Here is a 16,576-nt window from a genome sequence, read left to right as displayed (position 1 = left end):
ATCTTCCATCCAGAACAAGAGAAGGAATCAACAGCTGCAGAGTAAAGAAAGCATGAAACCCAGAGATGGAGGATTCTGTAAATGACCAATTACAAGACTATTAAGCCACACTTTCATAGCAAGAGGCAAAATATTCCATTAAACTGAAAATTCTTCTACCCCTCACTCCAAGGCCCACACAAACATTAATGTTGCATTTATTAGGATGTATTTCCTGTGCTCTATCAACTTGACTTTCAGCAACTGTATTAATACAGTCCTTTCGCTTTGCACATATATCTGAATGATGGATTCCATTACTGGAGTTTTGTAGAAAGAGTGGAGTGAATGAAGTAAAGTTTGGGAAGAGCCATCATAATCCATAATGATGGGCACTGAATCAGGACAAGAAGAAACCTCTCTTCTCACTTATTTGAATGAAAATTCTACTATATATTTATTGCCTCTGTACAGGGCCATCTGTTGAATAATGGAAAACAAGCATCTTTCATTTGGAGGTAGGATTTGTGTGCTCAAGTTTCTATGGGCCTGCAGAATTAATCTTGTTTTAGAAATGAAATAAAATGTAATTTCTTACTGTAAGTAGATGTGGTTAAGCAACTGGCAACTTTGATGTCTTTAAATCACTGCAGTTTCAGGGTAGGCAAATCTATAATTATTTCAAGCACTTCTTTATTGGTGCAACAATTGAGCAGTGTACATAGTGGTCAACAACCTGGGCATTGTCAGACGACTCTAAGTTTGAATCTAGACTTTGCCACTCACCAGCTATGTGACTTTCAGCTATGAGAATAACTTTCTTCAGCTTTACACTGTGGATTATTATATGCCCTTTGCAGAACTACTGTAAGAACTAAATGTACATGGGCACAGTGGCTCATAGTAAGGGCTCAAATTAGTACTGTGGTCACTACTAGTAGTATTGAAAAGAAATTAGAACTTCTATTCTCATAAAGTGGGATATGTGTTTCTTTATCATTGTAATTTCATATCAGTTTACTTTTGACCGTATAATTTAATAGCTTGATCCAAGAAACATTTAGCAGTAAATATAATTGAAAGAAGATTACCTGTCAAACATGAAATACTGTAGTATCAAGTGTGCTGGCACAATACTCTTCTCAGATAATTAACCTGTCAAACTATGTTATTGTCTTCTTTTTAACTGAGCACATTGAACATATATATTTACTGTGCCAATTGGCGAAAGGTCCATTAATTAATCAGTCTAACTATATGTTGCATAAACGTCTTCTAAACATAATCGTATATGTATTTTATTTGTTGGGAAAATGTGTTTGAGATTGTTCTTTTCTGCCTATTTAAAGTAAAACAGGATGAGAAGTAGAGTTAGGCTTAATGTACTTTGTACTCCATTATGCCATGAAAATGCTTCTGTGCCCTGGAGACAACAACAAAAGATTTGCTTTAATGACAAGAATCAAGTATGTTCTAAAGCTTCCAGGTAGGAGGCGTATAGGTTGCAGTTTATATCAGAAGTCTTTGCTCTCTCTCTCAACTGCGTCTAGATGGGAAAGATGTGGTCACAAATGCTTCAAGGTGATATAGTAAATGTTGGAAAAGAGGGGGGTAGGAGGCAGAGTTTTGAATATCTCAAACCTGAGCTAGAAGGATTTTATTTAAAGAAAATAGCGGATATTATTTTTCACTTAAGGAATGCCAGTCAGCAAACCTCACATTAATGTAGGAAATTAGCTCTTTTAGCTATGATGCTTTCAAATGCACATGGCTGAAAACAAATTCAAAATAGTCAAAGGAAATTTAAAAACAAAAACCAAACAACAACAACAACCTCAACAAACAAGTACTAGAAATTCAGGGATGCAGCCAGATACAGTTGGATCTGGAAGTTCCAGAGTATCAGCAGGGTTCCAGCTCTCTCTCCATCGCTCAGCCCTGCTTACCTCTACAAGACTTTATTTTACAGAAAGTCTCTCCTTGTGCTGGATGGTCACTGGGAGTCCCAGAGTCATATCTCCCTAGCTTAGAAATTCCAGAGAGAAAAGACAATTCTTCCATTTTGCTCTGAGACAAAAGTCCTGGGGAGGAGTCTGATAGACTTAGCCGAGGTCAGATGCCTACCCATGAGCCAATCACCTGCTTTACTGGAGTTCAGTCCCTGGGCGACTCATCCCCGGGGCTCATGAGGAGGCAGGATGGCATTATCTGGCAGTTCTCCAAGAAAAGCCTGCTGTTTTTGTAAGATGAAAGGGGAGAGGACATGGTTAATGAAACCTGTATCTGCTTCTGTAAAATCCACAGAATCTTACTCCCTGTCCTGTGTCGATGACCATGCAGTAAGCTGACCCAGGAGGTCATTTTTCCCACAACAGTCTTTATATATATGACTAAAGAACACACTGGTAAAAGAATATGGGAGAAAGTCTGAGTATGACAAGTCAGCTAGACTGATAGTAACTAAAAAAGCTGTGTGAAAATATCCTTAAAAAGTTGCCCCCAACTCACTCAAAGTCCAAAGTTGGAGCTGGAAATACAATGTCATGGAGTTTGGATAAGAACAGGTTTTCTCCAACCTGAACTATGACACAGAGATTAGCGACTTCTAGAAACTATACTTTTTCAAAGAAAAAACATCACATGAGAAAAATGAGGCCTAGAAAAAATAAATGACTTAAGGTAACATAGCTAATTAATGGCAGGACTGAGACTAGAGTATATACTTTGTGTAATTGGCTATGGTTTTTTTGTTTGTTTTGTTATCACTTCAAAACGAGACAAACTTAAAGAAAGGAAACACAACCAAAACTCAATGGTTGGAAAAGAGATGGATGTGAACGCCCACTTGTTTCTTACGTATAAAGTTACCCCTCGCAGTGTTTTGGAGGAGAAAACGCTGGCTCTTCCCAACGTTGGTTACATACACAAAGATTCCAAAGACAAGTGCTTTGCAAACAAAGTAACTAGAACCAGCTCAGGCTTCCCCGCGCCGGGTCCTACGTTCCACGGTCAGAACCACCAACTGTATCCCCCCGGGGAACAAGGTGATTCAGAAAAGCTGGCGCATTCAGAGAAGGGAGAAAACTTAGCCGGGAAGAGAGTCAGGAGGAAACTTGCTCAGCTTCTTGCTGGGGTCTGAAACGATCCCAACAGAGTCTTTAAACCCCTCAGGTTTCCCCCATCAAGCACCCTCGCCTCCAACCTGGGCCACCCCAGATCTGACTATCAGACGACAGAAGTCTGCGGACGCACGGAGAGCTGACCACCCCACGAGAGGGACCTACGCGTGGCCGCGCCCACTCACCCGCCGCTCCCCGGGAGACGGGAGACCAGCCCGGGGTCCAAGTCAGGGCGTGGCCGACTCGCCCCTCTCCGGGCCCGGCTCCAGCTCACCTCGGCGCGGCCCGCCTGGGCGCCGCCATCTTGACCACGAAGGGGGCCTCGCGCCGGAGGCCCCTGAGCGGGCGCCCTGAGCGGAGCCGGAGCGCCGAGGAGGCCCAGGTCGGCGCCCTACGTCCCCCGCGCGCTCGCGCCCCGTCCACGAGCGACGAGAGTCCCGCACGCAGCGCCCGACCCAGGCTTCCGCGGAACCGGCGCCCCGCGCAGCCCGCACCGCGGCTCAGGCGGCGCCGAGGGCGGCCCGGGCGGAAGAGCGAGCGCGGGGCAAGCGCTCGGTTACCTGGCAACGCGGAGCAACCTGGCGTCCCCGGCGAACCCCAGCCCTCTACCACGAGGAAGCACGGACCCCCTCACCCGCCGCCCAGCCCGCGCCGCCCCTCGGTCGCTCCGCCCGCCGCTGCCCGCTTGCTATGGTCTTTTAAATCCATGATACAACGTCTATATGTAACAAATCTGTTAAACCCTAAATGTTTATGATATTCAAGTAATCCATTATCTGAATTATTCTTGAAGATAAAACATCCAAAGACTTCTTAATTGTATGGGTATACATACATAAAATACACGTGGAGGTAACTTCAAATATAGTATGTGCCTGTCTCTATTCCTTCCCTCTCCGCTCTTTTAAAAAATGCCCCTTTAAAAATTGCCCACTCACCATCTGTTAGGTAAATTTGCTGAAACACAGTAAATGTGGAGACAGAAATTGTTATAGAGACTATTCCAAATGGCATTGACACCTGTATTTATGAAATTTTTAAAAGGGTAACTTAGAGTTGATGTTGTTTTTTTAAAAAAATCCCACTATAGTAACACCACATCATCCTAGGTGCCCAGTTCTATCCAATTACATAAGATGGAGAAAGAGAGAGAGAGAGGAGAAAGAGAAAGAAGAAAGGAAGAAAACCAAGTACTTATGTATAAAATGTTGCTGCCGAAGTTTGAGATTAGACTCAAGCATCAATGAACAGAAGGAAAACACTTACAAATTTACAAATGTATTTCATTTATGGTATGTGGGACACAGGTTTAGATTTGCAACACGCTCCCACAAGGGTCAAATTGACCACTTTTTTCTATCTAGTTGCTCTTGAGAGAACAAAACAATTGAAACAGATGCCATTCAATTCCAAGTCTATAGCTTAGACCATGTCACTGCACATGAAATATTGTTCATTCAGAGTCAGCACACAGCAAGAGTAATTTATACTCTCAGAGTGTTTGCTCTCAAGTCAATAGCAGAGAAGCCTTGAATAAAAACGTTCCCATTACTTTCCATTGTAATAGATCTTACTTATAGCCCATGAAACAGTGGTCAGGGGAGATTTATTCTTTGGACACCATATTATATAATCTCTCCACTTTAAGCCATCCCCCACTCGGCGATTATTTTTTAAATGTTACTCGTAGTCAATATTAATTTACATTTAATCTTTCTTAGCATTAGGAGAGTATTATTTGGTACAGGCTCAGAAACAAATCTCCCGAAATTCCTCCCTGATGCTCCCTTCAGGCTGAAAATGCATTGCAGGGTGGCTGCAGTGACTTAATTCTAGTTGGCAGAGCCCTGGCCACACACTAATTTCATTAGCCTCAAACTCCTGGATTTGAAAGATCCACTGAATATGATTCCTGTCCTCTGACATGTCACTTACTAACCAATTCAGTGTGCATACAGAGGAGAGAAAGGACTTGCTCAGCTCTGGCCCACCGGCAGGCAGATGAGAATTCCCAGTCAGAGACACTGTTTACATCTGAGTGGTCATTCTTGCCCGGGTCCTCATTTTCAGGAAGGAAGTTCAATCCAGGCTTTGCTGGCAGCTGCAGCATTTGTTACATCCATTACTAGCTCCTTGTTCCTTCCTGCCCCCCAGTGCTTAGCATCCCCCATTTCAGTCACTAAGTCTTCCTTCCCCCAGCCTAGAAGCTTACCTCACCATAAATTTTTATCTCAAATGATAGGTTTGGCACATTCCCCACAGCAACCCACAGGGACTGGGGAAAAGAAAACTCAAATCTCTGGAGAGCTAAGAATTCAACCATTTAGAGGAGTTTCTTTTATACAGGACAGTCTTCATTGAGCTGAACCCTGCAATCCCAGAGAAGATTCACCTACCCGTTCTTTTCCTCTTTCCCTAAAGTGACTGTGTCTTTGAACAAGGGGTCTGTGTTCCACTATTCTCTCTATTCATTTTGCAGGTTTACAGAGGCTGGGAAACTGGGGGCTGGACTTACATGCCAGGAGCTTCTAAGATCACATGCAAAAATAAGGCTACTGGAAGAGATTGTTGGAATCTATCTCTGTATATTTGAACATGGGCAGTGGTAAACCAGGATGCTCACACCAAGCTTATATCCAGCTTGCAGCACAAGCTACAAGTTGGTGCATCCCTCCTACTACCAGCCTCTTCTCAATAAATGCAGGTGAAAACTGGGGGCTCTTTTCCCTCAGCTGTTCAATCCAACATGAATAGCTGCAATTTGCAAATTAGAGGAAAATGACAGTGTTTTCTCTGAATGGTTTTGGTCCCAACGCACACTGCTAATGCTGGCATTCAGTTCCTTTCCTTCCCAGCCCAGGGAACGGGGGAACTAAGCATAAGGCAAGCGTTCTCTTTTCTTGCAAGTGCCTCAGATCCACACACCAGAGAAGGAATCAGCTCCCCCTGGAATCTTTTTCAGCAAACACAATCCTTCACCTAGTCTGCAAGCTCTCTCTTGACTTTAAGATTTCACTCTTTTTTCGACAGGCAGGCCCATCTGCAAGCTCCCAAGCTCCAAGTGAAGGCACCAAAATAAGTTTTAAAATGTCAAACAGCAAATGTGCCTTCAACCCCCAGAGCTCCAGTAAAAATACTGTGAGTTGCCCCTGTGTTTCTCAGGTGACCTCTGGCCTCATCCTCCCTGCAGCGCTGCCTCCTCAGGTTCTCTAGTTTAAGCTCAGAGGTAAAGGAAGTGCTTCTGGGTTTTGCTTACGACAACCCAGGCTCTTCCTGAAAGCATTACCTCAAAGTGAAGGCTGCCCAGAAGCACTTTTGGCCTTGCAAACATCTAGAGGTGGCATACTCAACAGGTGCTAGGGATGCTCAGAGGCTCAGAGGGGCCATACCAGGCTGCAGCTTTAGACAGGCACCCCTCCTTCTGGCACAAACACAAACTTCATACCCCTGGGTGCTGATGTAGTGACAGTTTGAATCTCACAAGGAGTCCCCTCCAGAAACCCAACATGCTTCAGGAAAGGCACTTGAGAGGGAGCCGACTTTTTAGCTATGGGGAGCATAAGGGTCAGCCAGAACATCTGGAGAAGGGACTAACTGAGCTTGGGTCCTACCAGGCAGGGAGAGAGCTGTGCATTAGGAAAGGATCACTTCAAGACAGAGATGAACAAAAAACCTGGAGATAGGGGTAGAGAAGGAAAAGAGAGGCAGAAATTGAAAGGGAGAACATAAAAACAGAGAGACAAAAAAAAAAAAGCAGGGAGAAAGAGACACAAGGAGAGAGACACACAGGAAGAAAGACAGAGAAACAAGAGAACCCATAGTCATGCAGACCCTGAAACTCAATTTCTTCATCCAGAAGCCATCCATCTATACCCAGGGCGGCACAGGAGCCGTGGGGCCGAGGCTGCGGGAGCAGGCCGTGAGAGAGCACTGCAGCACCGCCCACCGTTCAACGGGCCCGATCCGCCGTCCTCGCATCTTCCGCCGTTGCCCGCCTGTACCCGGAGCTAGAGGACCGCCCGGCCTTGCTCAGCGCACCCTACTGCCTCCCTCCAGGCGCCTTCTTGTCTGGCTCTGAGAATCGTCCTCAAAACCCAGGACTGGGGTTGGGGGCTGCGTTAGGGAGGTCGTGGGAAAGGATGGGCACAGGGTGGGTGCAGAAAAAGTGACTGTGTCTCGCAGTTAGCATGAGCTCACCTCCGCGCTCTGAGCTGGCAGGAGTAGAAAGCTGATCGCCCGGCTCCTGCCAGTGGCCGGATCGCAAAGGCAGTTTAGACGGTGCAAACAACTGCCCAGAGCAAATCACCTGGGGGCACGTCTGTGGGTGGCTTCTCCCCGCTTGAGGACAGTCCCCACGCCTTCCGCCCCATGCCCTCGCAGAGATAGGTGACAGGTCGGGAAATCCAACCCGAGCGAAATGGGCAATTCACGTCCAAATGTAGGTGAAGACCTAGCCTTCGGTTTAAGAACTGCCTCCCTAAGCTCTTCTCGAAATTTTCCAAGGCAGCTGCAGCTTGTCGGGCGGCTTGGGGCAGGGAAGCTGGGGAGTTGAGAAATGCCTAGTTTCTAGGCGTCTTCTCATCTTTCATATTCCTTGCGCCTAAGTGGCTCTCACAGGAGCCCGGCACTTTTACAAGCCTGTTTTGGAACCATATTTCACTCGAATGCAAACCCATTTAAATCATCGCCTTGTTTTTCGGAGACTGTTTCTTGTCAATGGGGCCATAAATCCAGAATGTCAAGCCGGATGGAGTGGAGCGCGGACAGGGGAGAGATGGAAGGGAAAGGAATCATGCAGGGCAAGTAGAGGGATTCGGCAGGATCTCCAGGGTGGAAATGAGCGAAGGCTGACCAGACCCCGCACCCCTGGAGTCCAAGCCAGCCTTCAGGATAAAGAGCGCGGGGAGCTACGGCGCGCTCTGCCCCGGAGGGAGCGCCCCCCTACCTGGAAAAGCCTCAGGATGTTGGCTACCATGATGGAGACCGAACTCCCCGAAGCCCCAATCACTCCAACTACTTTCTCGGGCTTGACGAAAACCGGAGGCTCGCCGTTGGTGCAGCGCACTTCGGAGGTGTCCTTCTGGATGAGCGCCTGGACGAAAGTGAGCGACTGTTCGAGCGCATAAGTGTCCCTGGAACAAGTGTCCAGGATCCGCGCTCCGAGCGTCACTTTGGGCAGCAGGTTGGGATCGCTGTTGATCTGGTCCAGGGCGTAGAGCATCGCTTCCAGCCTGTGGATCCCGTTCTCCCTCTTGATGTCGCCGCAGGGCACTCCGCTGGGACCCTTCGCGTGCACCGGGAACAGCCCCCCGAGGGTGACGTCCTCCTCGATCCGAATGGAGTGCGGGGCGTACATCTCCTGGCCGCGCGCCGCCGCCGCCAGCGCGCGCGGAAGCACCTCCAGCACGCAGCAGGGAAACGTCACCAAAGTCAGGGCGCGGAGCAGCTTCCCCAGCTGGACCATGCTGCTCCCGCGGCTGCGGTGGTGGCGGCGGCACTCGAGGGGACGGTGGCGGGCTCGCCGGAGTCCTGGCCCCTTGGGGTGAGCTCCTCCGGGGAAGCCCAGGGTCTCCTGCGGGCGAGGAGGGTAGGGGCGCCCGGGGAAGGGCAGCCGGCGAGGGTGGGGGGTCCCGCGGCGCCTGCCAGCTTGGGGCGCCGTGCGCTCTTGGGTTCCCCGGCCAGCGCGCCGCGCTCGAGCTCGCGCTCGGTGGCTTGCAGCTCGAGCTCTCCAACAGCCCAGCACTGGGGAGAGAGCGAGGATGGCTATCTCTTTAAATGCGCGTTCGGCGGCTCCCTCTCCTCCTCCGCCCACTCCCTCCCACCCTCGCTCGCTCTCAGGCTCTCCCCACCCTTCCCAGCGCCCACCCTCCCCACGGTTTTGCATCATCACGCAGGGAGGGGCTGCGTGCTGAGGTAAGGGGGGAGGGAATGGGTGGGCGGCTGTGGGGGGGGAGTACCTCCGATTCGGAGTTTCGAGGTCCCCAGGGAATCTAGGGATTGCAGGTCGCAGGCGAAGGCTGAGCTCCTGCTTCGGTCTCACTGTAGAAGCCGCTCGCTCGCCCGCCTGCACCCACACGCACATTCTAGGCACAGGGTGGCATCAGCCCCGGACAGGGCGGTTCTAGCTGGGGCTGACTGCTTCCAACCCTGAGGTCCGGAGCCGGGACTGTCAGCGCCGGGAGAATGCGAGGTAGTCGAAGGTGATGCCGCCAAGCATGAAGGGTAGTAGGGAGACCCCAGTCTGTACTGCTAATTCGTCTGTGCCAGTTTTTCCTAAGAAAAACACACATACACACAGGAGGCTGATTGATGACCTAAAGAACCTTTACGCAGAGACTTCTCCGGGGCCAGGCACTGGGCTAGCCTGTAGGGAAAGATGCCAACAAGAAATGCTGGGAATGGAAATGCATCTTTGGTCTTCAGGGGTTACTGTGGCCGGAGCCGGATGAAGTAACCCTGGTCTCCAGTAAATCTGTGGCGGATTCGCTCCTTTTCTTCCTTTCATCGCAAGAGGTGGAACAACTGAGAACTCTGCAGAGCGCACTTTCTTCTCTGGCGCTGACAGGTGTAAGGCTCCCTCCTGCCCATTTCCAGAGATGCTTTTGGGCTGATGTCAGGTTTCCTCGGGCAGGAAATAGCAAGAAAGAGGTGGCAGTAGGAGGAGCAGACAGAAATCTCCCCATCGATCCAGTGATCCAGTGATCCATTCTTCTTTTTTTTTTTTTTTCTGGCTGAAGATTTGGGGGGTTTGGGGAGTGGAATCAGGATGCCAGAGCAGGTTGTAGTGCAGTTAGGAAGCTGTTTTTCAAAGGTGTCCCCTCCTGCAGGTCCAGCCCAAACTTGGCCCATTAAAGCAACAAGTGGCCCTAGTTCCTACACAAGGAAGGGCAATGTATCTGCCCTTGGTGCCCACGTGTACTGCTTATGGTGGTCTCTACTCTTGCTGAGCCTTTCTGTTGGGGTGCAGCGAAACTGTCTTATACAGAATTGAGGGCGCAGAGAAAACCAAAACAAGACTATGCTTTCTGTTGTAATGTTAGTGTACTAAAGAAAAATGTCCTTGCACATAAACAAAACAACACACACACACCCCTGAAAAGTCAGAAGTTGGGAAGTTGGTTGTCTCTTCCACCAACCACCTGTCTGACCTTGGCACTTCTGTTCCTGTGCCTGAGTTTTACTTTGCCCATCTGTAAAATGATGAAACTGAATTGAATGTTTTACACGTTAACTTTTAACTTTCAAATCCTCTGTTGAAATAGGTCATGCACCTTTCGCCATGGTGTTCTTTTTAGACCAATATCCTTTGTTGCTTTATGTGTGGGGCACCTGTTTTTTGATACCCAAACAACACTTCAAACATTTCCTGGTACAGAGGATTTTATTTTTTTTCTTGTTGACCACCCATTTATCTTCCTTCTAGGGAGAGTCCAGTCCATCATTTTCTTTTCAGACATGCCCCTCCTCCAGGTTTCAATACTTAAGGTTTGAGGAGGAAAAAAACTTCTGGCTACAGTGTTCAAGGAAGGGAATAGAGGCTAACAAGAGTTATGCAGAGCTAATCCCTGGACTTCTGCTGGAGTAAAGAGGTTGATGACATAGGATTACCACTGTTCAATAGACAATCCGTGCCGGAGTTAAAAGAAAAAGGAGCCTCCTTCCTCTAAATGCTTTATGTATATCTTTTGGACAATGTTACACTATTTGATTTTGTAAAAACATACCATTTTACTGCCATCTTCAAGAAAAGTGATGTAAAAACTATGCGAAGCTACCCCTGTATACAATGTGATCATCCATCACTCATAGATGTGATGCCCTGCTATATAAGTGCACACCTTGTGCAACCTTATGCTGTGATGCGCCCGCCCCTTCCAGCCAGCCCTGGAGCTGCGAGCGTATAAGCCCGCAGCTGTGCCAGAAGCTCCCACATAAACAGGGAAATATTTGGATCCCATAATGAGAAATACCAGAGAGGAGAAAAGGCAGAGAGAAGAAGGGGTGGGGAAGAGAGAAAGGGACCTGGTTAAAACATGTGAACTCCTGGATCCACATGTGCCTGAAAGATTGCCTCTTTCTTTTCAATTATATAGTATTTTATTTCTGTTGTTTGAAATCAAAATATCCTCTTGTAACTCACCTATTCTGCTATTCAATACATTGGATCAAAAAGGCTGGAACAATCGAAATAGATATCCTGGTAAGGCAGCATTAGCTAATTTGGAAAGGGGGAAAGAAGCAAAGCAATAGAAAGGCATCCTTGGGAACACAAATACTGTGATCCTAGTATTTAGGCATCAGTACCTGAGGCTATATTTGATAGAGACTGTATCCTTATTTAGTTTTTAATTTAAGGCTATTTAGTAGGCACTTGGTGCCAAAAAATATATTTGAAGAGCTGTGTTACAAGTAATAACACTTGATTTTTCACCTGCCCATGTGAAGATCTATGTTCTCCTCTTCCATTTCCAGGTCACAGCTTGCAATTGCTCAACAAATAGTTCTTGGCTGACTGTTGAATGTTGCCTTATTCTGTGTTCTCTCTTTGCTCTCCTCATTCTCCCCAAACATCTGGCAGCAATCATTATCTTCTTTTTGTTGCAGTCATCTGCGTGCATGTTTTATTTCCCTTGCTAAGCTGGAAGATCCTTGAGGGTAAGGGGCTAGGTATTATAAGGGGCTAGGTATTATTTATCTTTTTACCTCGGACAATGTTCAGAATGGTGTTTTGTACCTAAGAAGCACTCATGTGTTGAATGAATCAGAATTGGTTTGCCATTCCCCACTGCCTTTATCTCACAATAACAGAAACATAAAGTGGGCAGAGCAGAAACGACGGCAAATAAATTGTCCTCTTAGTCGCAGAATGCAGTTTCTAGAACTTAAAGAATAATTAGTAGATTTTGAAATAATTTTGTTCTACAAAAATTTCGTAAGATTGAAATACTCTAACCTTAAAGCTCTCGATCAACTCTAAAGGAGGGCTTTAATTGGCTCTTCCTGAGTCAAGTGTTTATTCCTGGGCCGATAACTGGGGCCATTGTCATAATAGAAAGTGTGATTTGTTACCAGAGAAAGAGGAAAGTGATGCTGGGCTTGCAAGATATTTATATCTTCAGCCAGAATGCATAGGATCTGGAACTTAATTGGTGACGCAGTATTTGTTTGAGATTATATGAATGAAAAATCTTTGTGTAAGAGTGATTAATCTAAAACTTGGCCAGTCATTGTCCTAGTGTCATATTAAATTGCAGGAGAATCTAGTTTTAGGCACAAAGATCATAAATATAAAATGTGTTTCCAGGCTTGGTTCTGTGTAGTCAGTAATCTATACTCACCCACTCATTAGTAAAAATGAAAGTTAAGGACTCAGTCCTAACTTATATGTTTAGCATTGTATTTTGCTAACAATCTCAGTTTTAGTTTCTTTGTTCTCGTCTGTCCATCATCTTCTGCAGAAAATAATGTCTCCACTTTCAATTCCCTGTCTATTTAAATCCAATTTGTAATTTATAAAGTTGTCCTCCTTAAGGGCTGCTGCTTCTGCCACAGTAATGTACTCTGGCCATTATTATACTCTTCCATCTTTCATGGAGGTCTCCATCCATAGGTTTTGTTTTCATAGCTTTTTTTGTTTTGGCGGTACGCGGGCCTCTCACTGTTGTGGCCCCTCCCAATGCGGAGCACAGGCTCCGGACGCGCAGGCTCAGCGGCCATGGCTCACGGGCCCAGCCACTCCGTGGCATGTGGCATCTTCCCGGACTGGGGCACGAACCCGTGTCCCCTGCATCGGCAGGGGGACTTTCAACCACTGCGCCACCAGCGAAGCCCTATACTTATGATTTTATATTTGCTTATTTACTTTTGTCTCCACCCTCAGCTCAAGAGAGACTATATTCATCTGTGTTAATCACTGCTGTGTTTCCTGAACATGCCTATAAATCATACTGAAGAATGGTGCCTGAAATTTGGTAAGGGATCAATCAATTTTCTTGGCTGGATGAAGAAATGTGTTCATAAATTAATGAACAGATCTTCGGGGCTTCCGACTTGAGGACTAATGGGAAGAGGATGGCAAATGGTTGGGACAGGGTACTGCAAGAAGTAGTATTTGGAGTACTCTGATAGCTATCCTAACAGATAAGATTGTGTTCATTTAAGTAGTTCTAATGAGAGAGCTGGGAACTAGGGACACACAGCATTAAGGTTTTTATAATGCATTCTGTAGAGTTCTTTTTAAGTCTGTACAAATATCATTGAAAATATATGCATACATATACACCTCTGTTACTTTACTCAGCGCTTTATGAGAGTCCCTCAAGGAAGGGGTAGTAGCAACTCTCAGTATCCTTCCTTTATGATGAGCTTAATTTATTCAAAGTTACATCATAATTTATTTGTAACTGTGAAACTAGACTTAGTTATTGAATAGACCCTCCCTAGAAACGTATGACATTAATAAAACCAACAAAACTTTGTTCAGTTTCCAATGATAGACACACTACAGACTCAATTATGGGCCATCCAGTTTAATGAAGGGAAGAAGTGATTGAACAAATATAGAGCAAACAGAATATGAAGTTTTATCCTCCATTAATATTAGTAATGGATAGTGTGGGCTCCAATGCCTTCAATATAGGTTGAGACCATCATCTCTGTGTCATGGGCAGGGGGATGTTCAGCCAGGATGTCTTTCACTGTCACTGAGAAAAATTTCCATAATATATAATGATACCTACTGAAACTGATATGGGGCATTCGGGTAATAAGGAATCCATTAGCATATTTTTCCGGAAGCCTTGACTACAAAACGAAGACAGTAGATTTGGACACTTTCAGCCATGAAGTTGTTTGGATATTCATCTTTATGCCTAATGAAATAAGCTTATTTCATCTCTGCAGCTTCCCATACCATTTTCCCACCTCTGTTTTATGTTTGGAAAGACTTTTAGAAATTGAAAGTCAAGTTAAAAAGTGAGTGACAACTTAAATGATATACGGAATATTTTGCTGACTTACAAGAGCATGCAGAATTAAATATGACCCAGTTCAAATGTTTATTTTAACGTGTATGTTGAGGTGGCGTTTTCAAGGTGCCAGAAAATGAGAATTCACCTTCCAGTGTGTGTTACCAGTTCTGTTCATTGCACAGAATCATCTTCATAAAACATACTGTTTTCTATGTACCTGGTATATATCTCAATTAGTTTGAAGAATTTCTCAGATACCTCTTAATATGTAGTGCTCCAATTCCAATCTTGCCATGTCCTGTACCAGTGACACAGCATACAGGAGTTTTATTTCTCTTTATTTCTCTGGGTTGTTCAGAACCCAATGAAAGAACAATGGAATGGGATCCAAGAGATCAGGGTTCTTGTCCCAGATTTACCATAAAATAATTGTGTCCTCTTGGGAAAATTATAGTCATTCTAGGTCCCTTTTCTTTACTTTGACAGAGCTGCACTAGATGACCCCAAATAATATAGCACTCTTTCAGTAGTCGCTTAGATGTTATTGGTATTCTGAAACAAATGAAGACAATGACACATGGAGCTGTGCAACATCTCTGTAACTCTGTTGTCTTAGAGTTGCCTCCATTTTACAGATGATAAGATGACTGTGCATAGAAGTAGATGTTTGGAACCAGCGGTTCCAAAGTAAGTGGAGGTAAACCGCAAATTTCCTTCCTTCCTGAAGCTCACTTAGCCAAAACATAGGCTTCTGAATATTAAGCTGTAAAGCATATTATCAGTACATTTTAAAAGAAGCTATTCTTCTAGGATTTCCAATTAATAGCAGGAGGTTTTGAAATTCTTAAAAGATCATCTAATTTTGTGAGATTTACAGCTCTATTTTCCTGTCAAGCAAGTTGTATTAGTGCCAGACAGTCATCTGAGCTTCTGGATGCTTCTCTGAACCTCTTGAAGTTTTCTTCTTGCTATCTGAAATTCATGCCAGATAAGCCTTTTTCTAGAGCGTATGTACAGACTTGTGTATTTTTATATAGGAAAGCGATGCAGTGAGTCAAGTCGGGGGTTAAGCCCTCATTCTCAGAGTGGTATTGAGCTCCTGGTGAAATATAATCATCATTTCCTCAGAATCGAAAAGCAGTTATCTCAGGTGTATAATCCCATTAACTATTTATACATTTACGTATGATACATGGATTTATTGTACCTATGAGGTGTGTTCTCTTTGGGAAGTACAAAGCTCTTAGAGACAGAGGTTGTTCATTTTTTGCTTTCCCACAAATACTGTGACCCTTTGAGCAGGAAGGTCTATATTTTACTAACATCTAGAACCAGCAGTTAACACGGTGTCGAAGATGTAGTCAATAAATATGAAATAGATAAATGAACACATTTTTATGTAAGGGCCAGGACATGGACAAATAGAAATTTTTCATTTTCAGTCACAAGGCAACAACAGACATAAAAATGATACAGACAACAAGTGCTACGGTCATTCAAAGAAGGCATAGAATAGATAGAAGGATCTCCTCTATGGCACAGGGAACTATACTCAATATTTTGTAATAACATCTGTATGGGGCACCTGCTCCACACCAGGCCCTATGACAGGTGCTTACATACTTTCCCTCTCCCCCATCCTATGGGGAAAGTACCTCTGCTATAGATTGAACATTTGCCTCCCCCAAAATTCATATGTTGAAATCCTAACCCCCAAAGTGATGGTATCAGGAGGTGTGGCATTTGGGAGGTGATAAGGTCATGAGGGTAGAGCCCTCATGAACAAAATTAGTGCCCTCATAAAAGAGACCCCGCAGAGGTCCCTCGACCTTTCTGCCATGGGAGGTTACAGAGAAAACACGCCAACTGTGACCCAGGAAGAGGATACTCACCGGACTGTGAATCTGCTCGCACCCTGATCTTAGACTTCCAACCTCCAGAACTATGAGAAATAAATTTCTGTTGTTCATAAGCTACCCAGGCTCTGGTATTTTGTTATAGCAGTCCAAATGGATTACGATCACCTCTGTCCTTAGGTTTCAGACCCAGAAACTCAACTTTGTAGAGGTTACGAGAACCCTAAAGCCACTCAACCAGGCAGAGGCAGATTTGAAATTGAAGTCTCCAATTCCACATGTAAGTCTATCAGACCCTGTCTCCAGACATGATGTCATGAACAAGAGCTAATGCAACAAAGAGTTTACATGCAGCAAAACAATTAGCAAACAAAGTAAGAATATAGTAGACCGACTGTTTTGGTCACCCAATAGCCATTCACCACTCTTCCAGTTGAACAGAAGCCATGCCCCGTGGGCACATTCAGCCCTGCTGTTTTCACTTCCCAGATTTGAGGGGTAGGAAATTATTATCCCTCCTGGCCATCAGCACCCTGACCTCTACCACCCACCGGGCCAGCTTCAAGAACAGCTGGATCCACCTGTTCAAATGAAACAGGTCTGCTCTCTGTGGTGTTGGCTTCTAGTTCAAGCAGCTCTCCCCACATGATAG

The 16,576-nt window shown here is 45.5% G+C and overlaps 1 protein-coding gene across 1 annotated transcript in view; it reads right to left on the bottom strand.

Moving 5' to 3' along the window:
- Window positions 1-8,454, bottom strand: part of LOC309978944 (metabotropic glutamate receptor 7-like) — a gene marked incomplete at its 5' end in the record, with an annotated part of 49,439 nt that extends 40,985 nt beyond the window's left edge. Inside the window, one exon of the mRNA XM_082865789.1 lies at window positions 8,044-8,454. Coding sequence (XP_082721915.1) covers window positions 8,044-8,454 — 411 coding nt within the window. The remainder of the gene's footprint in view (window positions 1-8,043) is intronic.
- Window positions 8,455-16,576: the final 8,122 nt, after the last annotated feature.

Source organism: Leucopleurus acutus, assembly GCF_964270905.1.
Source record: "Leucopleurus acutus genome assembly, contig: HAP1_SCAFFOLD_323, whole genome shotgun sequence".
NCBI lineage: Eukaryota > Metazoa > Chordata > Mammalia > Artiodactyla > Delphinidae > Leucopleurus > Leucopleurus acutus.
This window is presented reverse-complemented; position numbering and strand designations above follow the sequence as displayed.